This window comes from Herpailurus yagouaroundi, unplaced genomic scaffold (genome assembly GCF_014898765.1).
Source record: "Herpailurus yagouaroundi ecotype Mexico unplaced genomic scaffold, PumYag 203, whole genome shotgun sequence".
Classification (NCBI taxonomy): domain Eukaryota; kingdom Metazoa; phylum Chordata; class Mammalia; order Carnivora; family Felidae; genus Herpailurus; species Herpailurus yagouaroundi.
In genome coordinates, this window is record NW_024412434.1 from 11303240 (window position 1) to 11325125 (window position 21886).

At 37.2% G+C, this 21886-nt stretch overlaps 1 protein-coding gene across 1 annotated transcript in view; it reads left to right on the forward strand.

Moving 5' to 3' along the window:
• ARHGAP21 (Rho GTPase activating protein 21) overlaps positions 1-21886 on the forward strand; it is a 135109-nt gene that overhangs the window by 37680 nt on the left and 75543 nt on the right. Inside the window, 2 exon segments of the mRNA XM_040451194.1 lie at positions 20019-20198; positions 20451-20475. Coding sequence (XP_040307128.1) covers positions 20019-20198; positions 20451-20475 — 205 coding nt within the window.

A 21886-nucleotide genomic window follows, 5' to 3' on the forward strand; every position in this document is an offset into this window, starting at 1 on the left:
CCAACCTTGTAAGCTGGCCTGTCTTAAGGATGGCAGTCTCTATGCTCAGGCCTCCTCTATGTTAACTCTTTTCTGCACAGGAGGGGACGGGACTTTATATTAAGCTTACCATAAATAATGGTGATCGGTCAAAATACTTTGTTAAATCAGTGATTCTGGGTGTACACCTAGTGGTGAGGGAGAAATGGTGCTTTTTTAGGGCCTTGAAATATAAGGAGCTTCATTCAGGCAGTAATCCTAATGGTTAGATCCTGACTCAAGTGTTACAATGCGTATTTTTCGGTAAGCTTAGGAAAAATGAAATTTCGGTGGTGCATTGATATACATCTGTTGCTTCCACAAATATTTATTGAGCACTTGGTTTTTACCTGGCTTCTGTGTTAGGTCTTAGCTATAAAATGCTGAGCATGTATGTCTGTGGTCTTGGAGATTATACTCAAGTAGGGGAGACAGATTTAAACAAGGAAACACAGAAATAAATCATTACAAATATAGCATTTCCTTTGTAGGAAAAGAAATATTCATGTTCTGTTCATTCAGTGTACATTTTTCTATGTACCTGCTTTGTGCTACTGTTCTGGTGTGAACAAAACAGAATTCCTGCTCTCACGGACCTTATATTTTAATGGTGGGGGAGTGGAACAGAAAATCAATCAATCAGTCAAACAAATGTGTTTCAGACTGTGCTAAGTGCTAGGAGGAAAAATAAAGCAGGATGGAGTGACAGAGAGACAGATAAGGTGGTCAGGAAAAGCCCCACTGAGCAGAGTAACTTCTCTGAATAGATGATGTGTGGTGGAATCCTGATTGAATTAAGGAAACAGGCCATATAAATGTCAGCACTCAGGTGGAGGGAACTGCAAAAGTAAAGCCCCAAAGATGGGAAGGAGTTCGGTGTGTTTGAGATTTGCGTGGCAGGAGCCCTTGAACAGGGGAGAGGAGTGAGGGAATTAGGTCAGAGTTCTATCCAGGACCAAGGTCATGGAGGGTCTGTAAGAGAAGAGTTTGATTTCCTTCCCAGTGTGATGGGAAGCCTACTGTAGGGCGTTTAGCACGACAGTAACATAATCAGATTCATGTTTTCACAAACATAAACATTTTAAATAGAAATACAACAGTACACAACACACATAAATCATAAGTACGCAGCTTGGTGAATTTCACACAGTGAGCACACCTGTGGATCGTTGTCCAGATCAAGCTATAGAAAGTGAACAGCTCCTTAGCAGCCTCTGTTATATCCCTTGTAGTCATCTTTCCCTCCTAGTCTAAAGATAACCACCATGTATTGGTTTGCCTGTTTTGAGTTTTATGAATGCCGTCACATTTTATGTACCCTTTTGTGTTCGACTTTTTTTTTTTAACGTTTATTTATTTTTGAGAGAGAGACAGAGTGTGAGCAGGGGAGGGGCAGAGAGAGAGGGAGACACAGAATCCAAAGCAGGCTCCAGGCTCCGAGCTGTCAGCACAGAGCCCGACGCAGGGCTTGAACCCACAAACTGCAGGATCATGACCTGAGCTGAAGTCAGATGCTTAACCTACTGAGCCACACAGGTGCCCCTGATTTTTTCACTTAGTATTATCTTCGAGGTTCATCCATGTTGTATTAGCTGTAAATTTTAAAAATTTCATTTATAGTAGGTCATTTTATGAATATACCACAATTTATTTTTCAATTCATTTGATGGACGTTTGGCTTGTTTCCAACTTTTAGCCCTTATAAATAATGGTGCTCAGAATATTATGAACATAGTTTTATATGTGTGGATTTCTGTTGAATCTCTATATCTAGGAGTGAAGATGCTGGGACTCAGGATATGTATATTTCATGGCCAAACTTTAACAGATATTATAAGCAGTTTTGCAGTTTTTCAAAGTGGTTGTACCAATTTACACTCCAATAGGCAGTATTTGAAAATTCTCATTTCTCTACATCCTTGCCAATAATTGATTGCCAGTTAAAAAAATTTTTTTTAGCCATTTTGGTGTATGTTTAGTAGTATCTTATGGTTTAAATTTGCATTTGTCTGATAATTAATGAGGTTGAGCATCTTTTCTTACACTTATTGACCATTTCAATTCCCTCTTTTGTGACGGGTCTGTTCAGATCTTTTGCCCCTCATTCACTAGCTCTAAGAAGTAGGTGAGTTACCTAATGTCTTTGAGTATACTGTTAAAAACCCATAAAATAGGACTAATGTCATCTAATTTTCAGTTTCTTTGAATAGTCTTTATTTGAGTAACAAAGCAAGTTAGTATCAATCCCAGGCCTTCATTTTTCAGAAATCCTTAAGAACTGCTTATTAAATATTTCACTCATTGACACTATCTACTCGAATATAAAGGTTTTTAAGGATGGGAGATCCAGATAATAGAGAATCAACTTTCAAAAAATAGGACTTGTTTGTAAGAAGATAGACTCTTGCTTTGTCCTGTGGAAATTATAATTATTTAGTCAAAATTTGATTTACTTCTACAACAACAGTATCAGTATCATCAACAAAAATCTGGAAATTGATTTGGGAGATGGTCCAGCCAGCTAGTATTCAAAGAAATGCCCTGTGTCATCCAATGCAACCATAAATGCCTGTTCTATAACCAAAGCAAAGGAGTGTAAAGGAATGTAAAAAGCCCTTTTGATATAGAATTCCCTTTTGGCTGTTCAGGCTGTTCATAAATTTTTTAGTAAAATTTATGTAGGTTGGATTTGTATTTTTTATGAGTATTGTATGGACTTTATAGTATTTTAAGATACTCCATATGTGGCTGGTATATTTATGCCTATTTAAAAATTGTACTTGTAAATGGTTTTAGAGACTTTAAATTGTTGTATCTTTGCTTTTCTGATATACTGTTGAATCATTTCTGTGTTTTAGCTAATTAAAGGACTTTTTCTATGTGAAAATATTATCTATTAAAAATGATCCATTTTATGATGTAGTTTCCAGAAATATGCTATGTTGAAAGGCAGTTATATTTATAGGACATAAATTATGGAGTGATTAAAATAATTTATTGCTTTCTAAAAGGCTCTATCCCAGAGTTCCTTTAAATAGCAAACTCCACAAAATGTGTATAAAATACTTTTTAATATTTAATCATAACTTTTTGTGAACAAACTACAAAACAAGGACCTGCTGCATTTGGAGTTTTTTACGTAGCTGGGTTTTTGAAATGAGTAAAACACAATTGGGTTCGACCAAGAAGTATTGATGCATTTGAAAGGGTATAAACAGACCCCCCACATTCCTACATTAGTAATTGGATGGCGGCCTGGTTTCTCCATCTCGAAGGCCTGTCTTCCCCAGGGGACTATGGATGCTTAGATCACGTCATCTCATTTGCCTTTGCTGGACCAGGCAACTCAAAGGTGGACCCACTGTCATGTCTCTGCCTCACGTTAGGGCACATCCCAGTGCTCAGACTGATTTGAATGTGAGATAGTTGGGCCCTTCTTAGAGTGACTTGTATAGTCTCTGAGATCTGGGGTCTGTTTCCCCACATGGTCGTGTCTGAGTTCTTGTGGATTTTAAGCTCTCTTTCTAGTTCCCAGAGATTTTGCTTTGATTTCTACAACCATGTTTTAAGCTATTACTGTCAACCCTCATTTATAATTTTGTATGAGAACTGTGTTCTGAACTCCAATGACGACATGTTTTCTTGTAATTCAATCTTAAACAAGCTGGAGACTCTCTGTGTATTTTTTGTCTGTGTTATTTATATTATAAGTCTTTAAGAATAGGATGTTACAGACAAAGATGTTTAGTCTCACTACTAATGAGAGAAACAAAATTAAAACAATAAGAACCACTTTTCATTTTAGCATATTTGCAGAGATTAAAAAATACCCACTGTATGCTGGAATACGGATACACTGGTCTCATGTATTGTCAGTGGGTTTGTGACTTTGTTTTATAGATAGCACTTTGGAATTTTGTATGGGAAACTAAAAACAAACAAAACTATTTGAGCCAGCAGACCCATGCTTAGAAATTTATCCTGACAACTACTTATGGGTTTTCACAAATATTGTCTTTAAAGTGGTTGTAATAGTAGTAATACTAAGAGTAGCATAGGGAAGTTTAATGTACTGTGTACATATCTAAATGACTTACCCTATTTAGAACATTCCATGTGTTCATAGGAATGAACACTATTCACTAGGGAAGAGTGAATAAATAAAATGTTTATTCATATGATAAAACATGTTAATATGGAAAGGGATTCATAACATATTAAATACAAATAAGTAGATTAAAAGAACATTTTTCTAAAGTGCATATTTATATGTATTTACATATGAAAAATTCTGGAAGGATGTATATATACACCAAAATATTGACGTCCATTTTCTCTAGAGGAGTACTGGTACATGAGTTATTTTCTTTTGGCTTTAGTTCTATTTTCTAATAGGTCTTTAATGAACATAACATGTACTGTGTGTTTAAAAAACATAAATTATGAAAGGAAAAAGAAAGATAGGTTACCCATTAACTATTTTCCCCAGATTGCTGAAACAGTCTATCAGTGGCGTTGTGTAGTAGAAAAGTGTCAGGATTAGGAGACTTGGAAACACAGGTTCTGGTCCGAACTATGTCACTCATTAGTTACGAGACCATCAGCAAGTCTCTCTGGACCTCAGTTTCTGTATTTGTGAAATAAATTTGTTGAACTAGATCTCTGATTTGTAAGCTCCCTAACAGGCTGTTGGAAGTTTCTGTAGAACTAGCAGAATTAAGCCGGCTTCTGTACAGACTCTCCCTGCCTGTCTCTCCCAGACAGAGCAGCTCAATGTATTTGATATCTTGTATACTGAGCTTCTGTTTCAGGATACCTTTTAACCAAAGGCAAGGGAAAGGAAAAAAAAAATACCCTATTTCTAAGATTCAGTAATTCTAAGTACTTTTTATGCTACTTCCTTTAAGTTTCACACCTTCATATTCATTGGGGTATAAGGTTCTTATCGGGAAGACCTTATCTTATGTGTCAACCTTGCTCTCCTGGAAATAACAGGTGTCAGACTATGATAGGCTATATTCATTGAGAGCTAGTGAGGAAATTAATCTTCATGTCTGATGTAATACTCTCTTCCTGATGTAATACTGACCTACCCTACTTCAGTTTGGACCCTAATGAATAGTTGGGGTCACCAATAATAATTGGGTAACTTTTGGCAAATTACTTAACCCCTTTGAGACTCAGTGTTCTATTTTATGAAATGGTGAATGACCAAGTTGGATTATATTATCTCTATGTTTCCTTCTAGGTCCATCAAATTCTGTGAAATTATGTAGTCTCTACAGTTCAGTCCAATGAAATTGAGTCAGCTGCTAACCTTGGTTGCCAGTATAGGGTCATTGATAATCATAAATTAAATTACATTTGGAATGTTTATTTGTATGTTCGTTTAACCAGTCCCTGACTTTGTAGATCATTACAGTGCTTCAAACAAAATAGCGAAACCACATGATATGAGCCTGATGTTCTCTACATATGTCTTCTCTATCCCGTGTGTATGCTCAGAGTTACTTGTGTCTGCTCAGAGGGGACTGCATTATTCGTTGGTAGCTAAAATGAACTGAAGTTCAAGCTGAAATTGGAGATTCCTGTCTGCCCAAAGGGTAGGGATATAATTGTTTTTAACCTAAAAATAAAATCTGTTCTCTGATTCAGAGTCAACAAGATTTTATTCATATCAGAAAATAAGTAGCTTCTGAAAATAACTCATGTAAGAAAGCTTCTTTATAAGAAAATACGTGTAAAAATAGACATCTGTATTTGAGTTTATGGCTATTTCTCTATCTTTGTTTGATAGGAAATAGAGCTATATACATTTACTGTCTCAATTGAGAAAAATGGGGGAAAGAGTAAACAATAATTCCACAAGATTTTAAATTAATCGTTTTATATTATCCTTTTTTAAATTTATTTTTTTAAATTATTATTTTTTTTAATATTTATTTATTTTTGAGACAGAGAGAGACAGAGCATGAATGGGGGAGGGGCAGAGAGAGAGAGGGAGACACAGAATCAGAAGCAGGCTCCAGGCTCTGAGCCATCAGCCCTGAGCCTGACGCGGGGCTCGAACTCACGAACCGTGAGATCATGACCTGAGCTGAAGTTGGACGCTCAACCGACTGAGCCACCCAGGTGCCCCTAAATTATTTTTTTTTATTTTAGAGAGAGAGAACATGAACGGGGAGAGGGGCAGAGCAAGAGAGAGAGAATCTTAAGCAGGCTCCATGCCCAACACAGGGCTCCATCCCACGACCCTGGGATCATGACCTGAGCTGAAGTCAAGAGTTGGACATTGAGCCACCCCGGTGCCCCTGTGTTATCCTTTTTTTTCTTAAACTCTGCTCATTTAATTCATTTAAGTTTAATTTGCTTTTCATGTACTACTTTCTGTCAGGTTTTTGTTGGGCACTGGAATAAGACATAGACCTGCTCCTCAGGAAGCTGCTCTGTGATTAAAAAGACAAAGGTATAAACAAGTAGTTACACCACGGTAGGATATGTTGTACGGTAAGGATGTTCCGTCGGGTAAAGGACCTGAGAAACTGCTTCAAAGTACTGGTTGGGGCATTCGGCTGGAGTTGGAGTACCCTGTGGCAGTACGGTGGTTGGGGCATTTGGCTGGAAGGAACTCTGGCACTGAGAAGGCAGTGGACCATTCAGCACAGACGGAATTTTCAGAATACAACCTGTCAGCAAGGAATATGCTACACAACATTGAAGGCAGATGGGCAAAGTTATTAGTGCTGGCAAGCATGTTCATTGTAGAAAATCTAGGAGTTATTTAGAAAAAAGAGAAATCTGGCCTTTGATTCCAAAGTGTGTGTGTGTGTGTGTGTGTGTGTGTGTGTGTGTGTGTGTGTGTGTTTAAAATAATTTTTATAGGAGCGCCTGGGTGGCTTAGTTGGTTTAGAGTCCGACTTTGGCGCAGGTCACGATCTCACAGCTCATGAGTTCGAACCCTGCGTTGGGCTCTGTGCTGACGCCTCAGAGCCTGGAGCCTGCTTCGGATTCTGTGTTTCCAGCTCTCTCTGCCCCTCCCCTGCTCACGATCTGTCTCTCTCACTCTCTCAAAAATAAGTAAACGTTAAAAAAATACTTTTTATCATACTCTGACTTTTATATTTTACTTTTTTCCTTAGCATTGTGTTTGGGCATGCTATTTACCATGCCATTAACCATTTTTTCACAATCATGACTTCAGTAGCTATATCATGATTTTATTTATTCCTTTCTGTTGCTGTTATTGGACCTTTAGTTTCCAATTTGCGTTTATAATACCTTGGAATGAACATCTTAGAATATGAATCTTTGCCCTCATCTCTTACTACTTTGCTACTTATTAGGTTAAAAGGTATAAAATTTAAGTCTCTTGATAAATATTGCCAAGTAGGTTTACAGAAAGAGTATGCTCCCAGGTACAAGTGTATGAGAATTTTCATTTGATTCCATTTTCTGTAACACCATGGGACCACGTTTTTGCCTTCCTCCCTCCCTCCCCAGTCCTTCCATCCTTCTTTTCTTTTTTCTTTTCTTCTTTTCTTTTCTTTCTTTCTTTCTTTCTTTCTTTCTTTCTTTCTTTCTTTCTCTGATTAATTTTAGTGTACTATTTTTTCTTCCGTGTCCTTCTCTATCTAGAAAGAATCAGTTAAGTAATTCCTTTCAAAAATCCTTAGGAGAAAAGTATTTTGGAAGCTGAGTATCTTTCCTTTATGATTTGAAAATCTCATGAAATGAGAATTTAGGAACTGATTAATTTCATGTTTAAGAAGAAAATTCTAGCAGTATAATACTATATTGGGAAAAGAGAGAGGTATGTTGTACTAAATGATCAATTCTGTCATTGCATCTTTATGATTAGCAGATATTTTCTGGCAAGACAGCAGCAAAGGAGGAATGTAAGTAAAACTATGTTCCTTGATTTTGGTAGATAGATTTAAAAGGTAATAGATTATAAATTCTCAGTAGAGCCTGATAGACTTTGATGCTGTGGGCAAAATACTTGTCCTTGTATAAATTGTATTAAACTGTGAATATTTGCATGATATAATGCTCTTGTTTTGTTGTTTGGGTCTATGCTAAATGTGACTACCACTGTACTCTTTTAAATATACATTTAGGGGCGCCTGGGTGGCTCAGTCGGTTGAGCGTCCGTCTTCAGCTCAGGTCACAATCTCACGGTCCGTGAGTTCGAGCCCCGCGTCGGGCTCTGGGCTGATGGCTCAGAGCCTGGAGCCTGCTTCCGATTCTGTGTCTCCCTCTCTCTCTGCCCCTCCCCCGTTCATGCTGTGTCTCTGTCTCAAAAATAAACGTTAAAAATAAATAAGTAAATAAATAAATATGCATTTAACAAATGCTTTATTTCTTTCCATTCTTTGGCTCTTTCCTGCCTTTAGGAAGTTCCATATTTATTAAAACTCAGGAAAGGAAAAAGCAATTAAGCAGAAATTTTAATACTTATTAATAGAGTACTGCTGCATGGTTTGTGGGAGAAGTACATCATTCTGCGTCCCTTCAGCTAAATATGAATACATAAATAAATACGTTTATGTAAAGCAGATTTAAATAACTTTGGCATTCCAGTTAATAGTCATCATTTCATGCAAATCCGTTCCTAGTATGCTCAGAAGGCGTTCGACAATCAAGCTGATAAATTTCTGTGACGTTTCTTTTTTCGTGGGTAGTTTGGAATTTTGGTTTCTGTAAAATCTAAATTATATAAGGCCCTATTAAAAAGAAAGTGTTTGAAGTCTATAGGAGATCATTCTTCTGTGTGGAGTCTTCTGTATGGATTTAAGTATGTCTTGCAATCTAAGAGGACAAATTTATTAGATTAAATAAATACTTGAGTTAGTTGAATGTGTATTTAGTTGTATTTGCCCTTAATAAATGGATTGATGAACTATTTTAAAAATGAAATATTGTTTATAAGTCACGCGTATTTTAAGGAGAATCAGATTGAGTTCTTTTACATTTTTGGATAGAGAGCTGCTTTTTAGAGAAAAGGTTTCTACAATTGGAGTTTTATGTTTTAGGACTGTGGGAAAGTCACTATACTTCTCTGAGCTTCGTTTTGAAAAAAATGGAAATCCATGTGTCTCAAAGTTGTAATACCACTTAAATATGGTGACACTGACAACACATGGGCGATGCTCACTGGACGCTAGCTGAACTTTTAGCATCACTTATGCTCATATTTGCTTGTAGTTAATATCGGAAGAATTTTTGGTATAATTATGCATCTTGAAGTAGAAATATCTCTCCCTTATATGAAGTGGAATTTAGGCACTCAGTTGTTCAGGAAACAACTGTGCAGTGTGTACAGCACATGCAAAATATAAAAATATTTTTCATTTGATTTCTTTTTCTCTAAAACCAAAGCCATAAATGATTTTTTTAAATGAGAAATGAGTTTTAAATATTTCCAGAGATAGCACTAAGGCAGTATGAGTGAAACTGAGGTGGAAATATTGAGAAAAGTCTGTGTGTTCAAAGAGAGATGGTCTCCTAAACCGTATGTCCCTCTCGGTAAAGTAGGATGATAGGGATAAACTATGGTAGTGTCTGCTTATGGCCATAGTCCAGATCAGATTTCTGAATTACACATTGAAATTTACTATATTAGCAAGCCATCTTCTGGCATTAAATTGTAAAGGCATATCCCATACAGGCAAATACCATAAGGAAACCATCTAAATAGTATATAAACCTATGTAAATGCCTTAAAGAAAGTAGGTAAATCCAATGTAAATACTTTATTTTATTTTTTTAAAGTTTTTATTTATTCTGAGACAGAGAGAGTGAGCATGTGTTTGTGTGCTTGTGTGTGAGCTAGTAGGGGAGGGGCAGAGAGAGAGGGAGAGAGAATGCCAGGCAGGCTTCATGCTGTCAGCACAGAGCCCGGGGTGGGGCTCAGTCCCACCAGCCCTGAGATCATGACCTGAACCGAAATCAAGAGTTGGTTGCTCAACCTACTGAGCCACCCAGGCACTCCCTATGTAAATACTTTAAAGAAACTATGGTATAAAGGATGTCCTTCCAATGGGGAGATGTTCTTAGAGGCTTAAAAAAAAATTTTTTTTTTAATGTTTGTTTATTTCTGAGACAGAGACAGAGCATGAGCGGGGGAGGGGCAGAGAGAGAGGGAGACACACAATCTGAAGCAGGCTCCAGGCTCCCAGCTGTCAGCACAGAGCTGGACGGTGGGACTCAAACTCACAAACCGTGAGATCATGACCTGAGCCGAAGTCGCTCAACTGACTGAGACACCCAAGTGCTCTGAGGCCTTTTTTTTTTTTTTAAATTGTAATTGCAAAATAACTGGAAAAAGGCCTGTTTCCTTTTATAGGATAAAAGATAAATAAGATGTGGTATATTCACAATGGAATTTTATATACCAGTGAAAATCAGTGAACCGCATCAGAGATGGGGCAGCTGTTCATCAATCCCTTTCCTCCTCTTTCTGGCAAATAGTTTAGTCACATTCCCCAGCCTACCTTGCTTTAATGAATTTTTTAAGTAACAGAATTAGAAGGTGATGCCAGAGGCTGTTAAGGAAGAAAAAAATGAATGCAGAAAATATGCCAGTTAGATTCAGTCATACCTGCTTCCGGAACCAGATTAGTAAGGAGGAACTCCTTAAAACTGTAAGGGAAGGTTTACATGTGCCAGAGGACTCATGAGGATTCTCGTTCCAGGCATTATTTTGAAAGTGAGGTCGCTATTTTAGCAGACAAACTCAGACTTTCCCCAGTTATCATGAAGACATTTATTATTAGTCACAAGAGGACCGAGGGAGAGAATTAAGTAGGTGTCATCTAAACCTGTCACCACCAACTGATAACACAACTCAGAGAATATGCCCAGGAAATGGGGCTGAGTGGTTGTGAAGAGAAGTACATTCTGACTTTTACCATCTTGTCGTCTTATGAGCCTGATAATATTACCAGGTTATATGGGTCATAAGTAAATTCGAAATAACTTTTCGGGGCACTGGGTGGCTCAGTTGGTTAAGCTTGACTCTTGATTTTGGTTCAGGTCATGATCTCACGTTCTGTGAGATCGAGCCCTGCATCATGCTCCGTGCTGAGGGCGTGGAGCCTGCTTGGGATTCTCTCTCTCCGTGTCTCTCTCTGTGCCCCTCCCCTACTCTCTTTCTCTTAAAAAAAAAAAAAAAAAAAAAAAAAAACCAGATAAAAAGATAAACTTTTCAAAGTCATAATAGTTTAAAAAACAGTAAAATTTCTCGAAATTTCACAGTAATCTTCCCAATTTTTAAATTTACCACAAATTTTAAAATACCTATCTTTTATGAGGGTGCAGTTGTAAAATTGAGGAATTAAGAACTTGTGTCTTTGAAATATTGGGATCTGAAAATCAGAGAGAAAGAGACAGAAGGGAGAAAAGTGCATTTATGTAAAAATTACATTTAAAACCAGAACTCTGAATAGGAAAGGAAATCACATAAAAAAATACTGATTCAAAATAATTGTAAATCATAGCATATAGGAATAGCAGCAGAAAGGACCTATGTCAACAGTCAACCTAGATAAAAGATATTATAGGAATTTGCAAGGAAATAATTAATGTAAAAATTAAGAGTTACATTTTAAAAATTAAGTCCAGGTATTTAATTTGAAATATTTTAGACTAAAGTCATCTAGATTTTTCAGTTTCTTTGCTCATCATTTTTCATCTCTTAAATATTAAAATACCTACTGAGAACTAGAATCCTTGGAAAAACACATCTAGATACATCTTTAGGAGACTCTAGAAACAGAAGCTGCAAGTCAAGGGTTAGCAAGCATACTTAGCATATAAAAAAACTTTATTCAAGTGTGTTTTAGCTTGAACTTGGAATTTAAATTGGACTTTAAACAGACAAACCCTGCAAAACATCATGTTTCCACATATGTTGAAAAATTTTGCAGAGAAATGCCACACCAAGGAAACCTAATATGTGAGGGATAATTTGCTGTAAGATTAACCTCTCTGTGGCATTACAACTATGGAGGAAGTACTTTAAAGATAAGCAATATCTAAATGATGGTTGTCATTTCCTTTCTACTCATGACACAGAAGCTAAAGAGTAAGTTCTATCACCTACTAGCTGGTTGGTTTTGACGGGTTACTCAATCACCGTGAACCCAGGTCTCCATCAGACTTGCTATGATGTCTGTAAAAATCTAGTAGAAACTTTAATGGAGAATCCAGATTTTTCTTTTCCCTTCAGGCAACACTGTGGTTTATGGTTCATCTGAGTATCTGAAAACTGTTTTCATGATACCTTTTTGAAAGAAGCCATTATTTATTGGTGACTTCTGGGTTTTTTAAAGAACAGTTAACTAATGCTTAGTATGTGTGATTTACTGTTTTTTTTTTTTTTTTTGGTTTTGTTTTAACATTGTTTTCCAGTTCTTTTTTTTTAATTGTTGTGTTTATTTATTTATTTTGAGAGAGAGAGAGAGAGCAAGCACGACAAGGGCAGAGAGAGGGAGTGAACAAGTGGGGATGGGGGGAGGGGCAGAGGGAGGCAGTATCTCAAGCAGGCTGTGCCCTGTCAGCACAGAGTTCCATGTGGGGCTCCATCTCACAAATGGTGAGCTCACGACCTGTGCAGAGATCAAGAGTTGGACACTTAAGGGGCGCCTGGGTGGCTCAGTCAGTTAAGCATCCGACTTCAGCTCAGGTCATGATCTCATAGTTCGTGAGTTCGAGCCCCGCATCAGGCTCTGTGCTGACAGCTCAGAGCCTGTAGCCTGCTTCGGATTCTGTGTCTCCCTCTCTCTCTGCCCCTCCCCTGCTCACGCTGTGTCTCCCTCTGCCTCAAAAATAAACATTAAAAAATAAATTAAAAAATAAAATAGTTCATCTTATTAAAAAAAAAAAAGAGTTGGACGCTTAATTGACTCAGCCACCCAGGCACCCCATGATTTACTGTTTTAAGCACTTTACAGACTTTAACTCTTTTAATCCCATAAGGATGTGAAGTATGCACTGGTATTATCCTCATAGTAAAGATGTGGAACTGAGGCACAGATGTGTTAAGGAACTTGTCCAAGGTCCACAGCTGTGGAACCAAGGACCCAGGCCCAGGTAGACTGGCTCGAGTCCATGCTCCGTCCCCTCTGTGCAATCCCATCTCCTTGGGTTATCAAAGAAAAAAATCCAGCCAGACGACAGCCTTACCTGTGGTAACATTTCAAAACTGTAAAGGAGAAACATCTTAAAAGGGTGTTGTATCGGGGCACCCAGTGGCTCAGTAGGTTAAGCATCCAACTTTGGCTCAGGTCATGATCTTGCAGTTCATAAGTTCAAGCCCTGCATCAGGCTCTGTGCTGACAGCTCAGGGCCTGGAGCCTGCTTCAGATTCTGTCTCCCTCTCTCTCTGCCCCTCCCCCAACTTGTGTTCTCTCTCTCTCTCTCTCTCTCTCTCTCTCTCTCTCTCAAAAATAAATAAAAACAGGGGTGCCTGGGTGGCTCAGTCGGTTGAGCGTCCGACTTCGGCTCAGGTCATGATCTCATGGTCTGTGAGTTCGAGCCCCGCATCGGGCTCTGTGCTGACAGCTCAGAGCCTGGAACCTGTTTCAAATTCTGTGCCTCCCTCTCTCTCTGCCCCTCCCCTGTTCATGCTCTTTCTCTGTCTCAAAAATAAAATAAAAAAAAAAAATAATAATAAAATAAATAAATAAAAACATTAAAAAAAAAAAAAGGACGTGTTATCAGTTTGAAGTCTGGCCTATGGGTAGCCTGGGTGGCTTAGTCAATTAAGCCTCTGACTCTTGATTTCAGCTCAGGTCATGATCTCCGCGTCCTGAGATCAAGCCCTGTGTCAGGCTCAGTGTTGAGTGTGGAGCCTGCTTGAGTGAGATTCTCTCTTGCCCTCTCCCTGTGCCCCTCCCCTGCTTGTGCACACACCCATGCCTGCTCTCTCTCTCTCTCTCAAAAAAAAAAAAACAAAAAAAAAAAACCTGGCCCTAAAATAAGAAAAATCTTACTTTAGGAAACTGATAACATTGTCAGTGGTAAGATAAACTAAAATATTTTCAAAGTAGGAGTAGGACTCATAATCTTAGGTATATGATAGAATTAATATTAGAATTTTTTAAGCTGAACACAGCCTGCTTCCTGGAAACTTCTAGGAAGCTATCCAGATTCTACTTAAAGTACAAGTAGTTACAAAAGATAGCTGAGGGGTCATATATTTATTGTGTGCATAAGCATTCTTTTGTAACTCTTGTGTTTACTTTCATGACAGCTCAGGATAACATTTAGACTTTGTCCTTTTTACCTATGTGAATGTTTTTTTTTTTTTAATATCTTCATTGAAGTATAATTTACATGCTATAAAATTCACCTGCTACTGTCAGTTTGCATTTCAGTGGTTCGTACTAAATTTATACAGTTGTGGAACTTTGATCACAACCTACTTTTAGAACATTTCTATTATCCTAAAAAGTTCCGTCATGCCAATTTGTATTCTCATCCATGAGGTTTTAATTTCCTTTATTGTTATATGATTGTTTTCCTCTTATACCTTCTTTCACTCCTTTGGGTTGCTTTGTCTAATTGTTATGTCTGGGTTTTATGCAGTTAGTTTTCGTCCTTTATTTTGGTTTCTTTTAACCTTGAGCCATTATTTATTCAATCGAGTGACCTTGTTATGAAGTCTTTTAAGGGGATCAAATGACAGTCCTTAATCCACAGAAATTTAACTGCCATTGTTCTAGTCTCTTGGTTACCTGTTGCACCCTGATGCTGCTAGTACGTGACTTGATGCTCATGGTGGGGAGGTGAGACGTGTCGCGAGGGACATGCCTTAGGGGTCTTCTTAAGTGGAGGATTCTGTAACTGCTGTGCCCTTCACCGTGTGCCTGTGGTTTGCCCTTCTGATAAAGTCATCACATCAAATGGCTCTGTGGGTAAGTAGAAAAGGAGTAGAGAAGGCCCATATGTGTATTTCTTTTCATCTTCTCTTTCTATGTGGAAAGAAGTATAACCCTCCCTTCTGTCCTGTCGGGAAAAGGTAGGAGGCTGGAGAGGATTTAGTGTGATGTTCTGGGAAGGTGAAATAATAGAAACAATTGAGCTGTGTTGCATTAAAAAATCTTTAAAAGTTTTCAGGATCAAAAAAGAAATTCCTTACTCTTCTTCATCCCATCCTCTCCATTTTTGTGAAGAAGTCAGTAGAATAAGACATAGCAGGCTTAGTTAAGAAACTTGAAACATGAACTCATAATGCAAGAGGGTTATCTCTATATTCAAAGGAAAAGTAAAGAAAACTTGAATATATTTGGAAGCTCAGGGGCCAAGTCATAATACTTCACTCAAGATAAATTTAAGACATGGACAGTTTTCAAAGTGGTAAAATTGTAGTCCTGCAGGAAAGTGAAATTTAAAAATATAATTGGATCAAAGAGCTATTGAGGAGAAGAATCTGTGCAGACTACAGAATAAAAGAGAAGAAACGTAATATGACATAGGGGAGATATTCTAGCTTTAGATTCAGGAAGCCATGATTTTAATTCTTGCCCTGACACTAGCCAGCAGTAATCTCAGATAAATTGCATAACCAATTTGGGCCTCAGTTTCCTCATGTGTAACATGAAAGGATTTATTAATCTTAAGTCTTGAAGAGTCTTTTGTGTTACAATTATATAATAAGATGGCAACACATGAATAGATGTTTATTATTAGCCATTAGGGAAACGCAAAGTATAATCACAGTACCTATCACTACACACCTATAACAATGGCTAAAATAAAAAATAATGACAGTATCAAATGCTGTCGAGGAAGCAAAGAAATTGGATCACTCATACATCATACATCCTGGGAACCTAAAATTGTATATTCACTGTGGAAAATAGTTTGGCAGTTTCTTACAAAACTAAAGATGCAGTTACCATATAACCCAGCAATTATGCTCTTGGACATTTATTCCAGAGAAATGGAAATTATGTTCACACAAAACCTGTGTACAAATATTTGTAATATATTTATTCATAATAGCCCCAAATTAGAAACAACCAAGATGTCCTTCAAACAAACTGTGGTGTATCCATACCGTGGAGTACTATTTAGCAATGAAAGAGATGAGCTGTTGACACATGCAACAACTTGGGTGATTCTGCAGAGAATTAGGCTGAGTGAAAAAAGGCAATCCCAGAAGTTTACTGACTGCATGATTCCATTTATATAACATTGTTGAATGATAGAAATACAGAGCAGAGTAGTGGTTGCCTAGAGTTAGGGGCTGGGTGAGGGGCGAAGGGAGAGGGTGGATGTGGTTATGAAAGGACCACAGGAGAGATCCTGTGGTAAAAGCACTGTTCTGTATCTTGACTGGTGGTGAATATACAATTGTACACATGCAATAAAACTGCACAGAACTAAACATAAACAGGATACAAGTAAAATTGCTCTGAATATGATGAATGGATGCTATCCATGTCATTATCCTGGTTGTGATATGTACTATAGTTTTCCAGGATGTTGATGTTGAGGGAAATTGCATAAAGATTAAGGAGATCCCTTGGTGTTATTTCTTACAAATGCATGTGAACCTATAATTATCTTAAAATTAGAAGCTTAATTTAGAAAACAAAATAAATTATGTATATTTTATTTACCCTTGTATCCTAACTGGGTGGAACAGTGTTAGATACACAGTAGGTTCTCAGTATTGATTTACTGAATAAATGGGGGATTTCTTATGTGCATGTATAAAATGATTCTTTCATTTGGATCACAAAAGGAGGATCTAGTCACTGCTTAAATCTTGACTAAACTATTTAGGTGATTAAGCCCAGAATAATAACCTTTATCCTGCAAACTTTACCTAATTGTATGATCACTTTTGCAGTTACTTGAGACTCAGCTTGATTCCCCCATGTTGATGTTTGCTCTTACTCCCTCTTTCTAGCAAAGTCCCAGAAGGGAGGATAAACTAAAATGCATTTATGATAAATTAGCTTCAGGTGCACAAAGTCTCCATAGATGATTTCAGTCTTGATTATTGTAGCTTTATGATAAGCCTTGAATTCTTGTTCTGTAAGTACACCAATTTTGTTCTTTTTCAAATTTGTTATAGCTGTTTGGATTCTTCTCATTTTAAAGTGAATTTTAGAAATGGTATGTTAACTTCTAAACAGAAATCTCCTGGATTTTTATTGTGATCTCATTTCTAGATCAATATGGGGAGAGTTGACATTTTAAGAATACTTAGTCTTCTGATCCATGAACATGGTATATCTCTCCATTTTATTTATATATGCTTGAAATCTCTCGGCAGTGTTTTGGATTTTCAGTTAATAAGTCTTGCAAATCTTTTGTCAGATTTGTCCTTAAGTATTTCATATTTTGAGCAGTATTTTAAAAGTTTTTTCAGTTACCAATGCTTATTGTAAGTATGTAGAAATACAACTGATTTTTGTATATTGCATATTATTTTCATTCACATTCCACTGACTAGAATTCCATTGACTAGAATTTGGCCACAGCTGCTCTTATGGCAAGTTTGCCTGGAGAATGTTACTATCTAGTTATCTTTCCAGGAAGAAGAGAAAATGAAATTGATGAATAGCTAACTACTAACAGCCCAAATATTGACTGTGATGAAAATATTAAGGATTTAGAAGTCTCTTGGATTTATTTTCTTTGTAGTGTAATAAATTTTTTATCATGCAAAAATTAATTTCAGAACATTTTTTAAGTTTTAACACCTTTATATGAAGCAAGTCATTCTGAAGGAATAGGTAGATTCACTAGTGAAACATAATAAAAATATAATAAAATGAAGCATGTTCAAGTATTTGCCATTTGACAAAGGTGGCATTTTTTTTAAGTTTATTTATTTATTTTGAGAGAGAGAGAGAGAGAGAGAGAACAAATGGGGAGGGTCAGAGAGAGACGGAGAGAGAGAATCCCAAGCAGGCTCTGTGCTGTGAGTGCAGAGCCCAATGCAGGGCTTGAACTCAGGAACCATGAGATCATGACCTGAGCTGAAATCAAGAGTCGGATGCTTAACCAACTGAGCCACCCAGGTGCCCCAATAAAGGTGATATTTCAAACTGTTGAGATGAACTTGGAATTGTAATTTAATACAAAATCTTAGCAGTAATGCAGACACAATTTTGAGATACCTATTAGATTGGGGAGATATCTGGGCTAGATTTAAAAATTAGGGGTTGTCTATATATAAATGGTATTTAAAGCATTAGACTGGATGAAATCACCAAAAGACAGAGTAGAACTAGAAAAGTCTATGGACTGAGCCCTGGATATTCCCAATGTCAGAAGTTGAGCAGATGACGTAGTAACAAAGGAGACTAAGAAATAGCCTATGAGTTAGGAATAAAATCAGTATGGGAAGTCAAGTGGAGACAAATTTTCAAAAAGGAGAAGTGATTCTTGAACCCATTGGTAAGTCACATTAAGACAAGAACTGAGAATTGACTGCTCAGTTTAGCAATGTGGAAGCCGTTGGTAACCTTGACCGGGACAGTATCAGGGAATTATGGTGGCAAAAGCCTGATTTAAGGGGATTCAAAAGAAAATGGGAGGAAGATAATTCAAGAGAGCAACTATAGTCAACTTTCAAAGAGTTTTGCTCTACAGGATAGGCAGAGTGGTGGTGGCCAACAAGGTGGTAGCTTGAGAGGGCTATGTGGTTCGAGGATTTTGTTGTTGTTACTTTAAAATTAAAGAACCTACAAAATGTGTCTATGCTGATGGGAATATAGTAAAGAAAATAGATGATGTGAAGGAGAGGGGAGAATTACAGGAATCACATCTGTGAGCAGTAAAAGGGGTCTGGTACATGGGTAGGGACCCCAGAAGAGTGGGCCATCGGAGCAGGATTGTGATGAGAAAGAGGGCAGGAGAAGCTGGCCACAGCTGTAGGGGGGTAGATGTGGCAAGCGACTAAGCTCTCATCTCATGGCCTGTGGTTTTCAGTGTGACAGAATGCAGGGTCATTAGCTGCAAGTGAGGATGAGAAGGGATAAAATAGTCATGTAGCTCGAATATACTGGACAGAACTATATTATTATTGGCAGACAACAGTAAAAGCTCCCTTGAGGTTATGAACTTAAAATGAAAACAGCTTCATACTTATTTATTTGTTTGTTCAATTTCTTTCTTTCTTTCTTTCTTTCTTTCTTTCTTTCTTTCTTTCTTTCTTTCTTTCTTTCTTTCTTTCTTTCCTTTCTTTCTTTCTTTCTTTTCTCTGCTCATGTTTGGCCACATAGGTGCAGGCCCAGAGCAGGCAGTGTTAATTATTTATCCGAGGTTAGATTATGTCAAGGTTAGGACTTCGAGGAAGGAAGAGAAAGGCAATGGAGTGAATTGAAGCTGGCTTACAAGGGAAGTGAGAACATGAGGTGGTGAGGGACAGGGAAGAGGTAGGAGGCAGCAGCTCCAGACGGCAGATTTAGAAGAGCTGAGGCATGGATGGGAGGGAATGAAGAGTGGGTGTTTGATTGGAGATTGCGCAGGGTTTTCAGCCATGACCAGATGAAAGCCAAGAGTGGAAGAGAAGAGAGCAGAATGCTGGATAGCCAGGGTAGTGGAAGGACTAGCTGTGTGGGTACTGAATTTGTGCTCAGGACTTGAAGGTCTTGTCTATTATTTTCTAATTATCTTTTATTTCTGTTGGACTCTCTGATAACAGTTTTAGTGTTCTTAGTAAGAGAATCACGTCTCTTCTTTCATAGTTTGTGTTTCTTAGTGCCTTACGGGATGGTCATAGTGTTAGCTTCATACCTTCTATTGCATTTTCAGTTTTAACTGTTAGATTTACCAAGGGTTCTTTCTTACATCTGATTACCTTTCATAGCATCCCTCTCTAGAAGAATCACGATGATCTACGTGATTTGTAATACAAAGAATATGGTTCCTCTTTTTCCTTTAGGTTTGTATCTGCACTCATACATATGGTTTTTGTCCAAGTGAGGAAGTCTATTGAATTTTCTAGTTAACTTTTAAATGTCTTTTTATTTTAGGTATCAAAGAGTAAAGATGGAAAAGAACAAAGTGAAACTGTATCACCATCCGAAGATGAAACATTCTCCTGGCCAGGCCCCAAAACAGTTATGTTGAAAAGAACATCTCAAGGCTTTGGTTTTACATTGAGGCATTTTATTGTTTATCCCCCAGAGTCTGCAATTCAATTTTCATATAAGGTAAGAACATTAATTAAAGTAAGTTAAAGACAACAACAACAGCAATGCAAGGCAGTTCCTGTCTCCTTCTTATCTTCCTCTCATCCTCCCCTTGTGCCTTCCTTATGAAGGCTCCATCCTTCTGGAGGTTAATAAGGTTGTTATTGCCACGTTTTGGGGAGGGCACTTTGAATTGAATTGAGGCTTGCTTTGATTTTACTAGAATTTCTAAATAACTATTCACATATGGGTATTTTTTTTTTTATATTGTAGGATGAAGAAAATGGCAACAGAGGAGGTATGCTGTAGAAATTTTAATTTTTCTCTGTTTTGCTACATGTCTTTCTATTCCTTAAGTAATATTAAATGAGCTGATACAGTTTTTCGAGTCCAAATATATATATAACTCTTAGATGGGAGAGCCCTAGAAATGAAATAATTTTACTGTTTTATGGATTCCATTGTCTCAGCATGATTTCAACATGTGGTGATTTTATTGTTAATTATATGTTAGTGCTTATGCAGGAGAACATCTATGATTCTGAGGAAAGTAATTGTGATATTTTTATTTAATTAGTAATCTCTTAAATTCACTAATTTTTTTTAGGTAAGAAATGCTGTGTGTTTTATCTAGTAGATTTATTGACTCAAATAGTGAAAAAGAGAGTACTTGGGGTCTTCTCATAGTTAATCTTACTCTTGACTTAAGCATTATCTTTAATAAGCTTATTAAAAGGAGAATCAGGCCGGGGATGGGGATATTTCTTATTAATGTCCACTCATTTTTGTTTTAATTTTATATGAACTCTAATGAGTTAAAGGTCACACACAATAAAATGTGCCTATTTAAAAAACTTTTATCTCTAGATGATTTTAGGCTAGAATAAAGGTTGCTAAAATAGTACAGAAGTTTCCGTATATCCTTCGTTTAGCTTCCCATAATGTCCAACAACTTACACATTCGTGGTACAGTGAACAGGACTAAGAAATTAGCATTGGTCTGATACTGTTTAATTAAACTACAGACTTTATTTGTTTTTTTACTAGTTTTTCTGCCAGCATCTTTTCTCTGATGCGAGATTCCACATTGCATTCAATTGTCTTGTCCCTTTGTCTTCTCTAGTCTGTGACAGCGCCTCAGTCTGTCCTTGTATTTCATGGCCTCAACACCTTTGAAGAGTACCAGTGCATTATTTTGTACAGTGCCCATCAGTTTGGCTTTGTCTGATGTTTTCTTATCATGACTTTGAAGTTACACCTTTTTAACAAGAATGTCATGTTTGCACCAATCTTAAGTGTGCAGTTATACATGTAAGGTGCATTTCGATAAATCTATAACTTGTGAAACCACCATCCCAATCAAGCTCTAATACCAAAAAGAACCTTTCTGTAGAATCACTATGTTTTACACCTGAAACTGATGTAACATTGTATATTGCTATATACTTCAATAATTAAAAAAAAAAAACCACAAAAAACCTTTCCATCATTCCATAAAGTTCCCTTACACAGCACTCTGCTGTTCCTAGACAACCACTAATCTGCTTCCCATCACTGCAGATTAGTATTTCTTATAAATGGAATACCATATCATGTACTCGTTTGTGTCTTTTGCTTGCTGTAGTATTTTTGAGGTTCCACTGCATGGTATGGATAGATACTAACACTGCTCTTTCATTTGTTGCTGATTAGTTTGTTTGAGTACATCG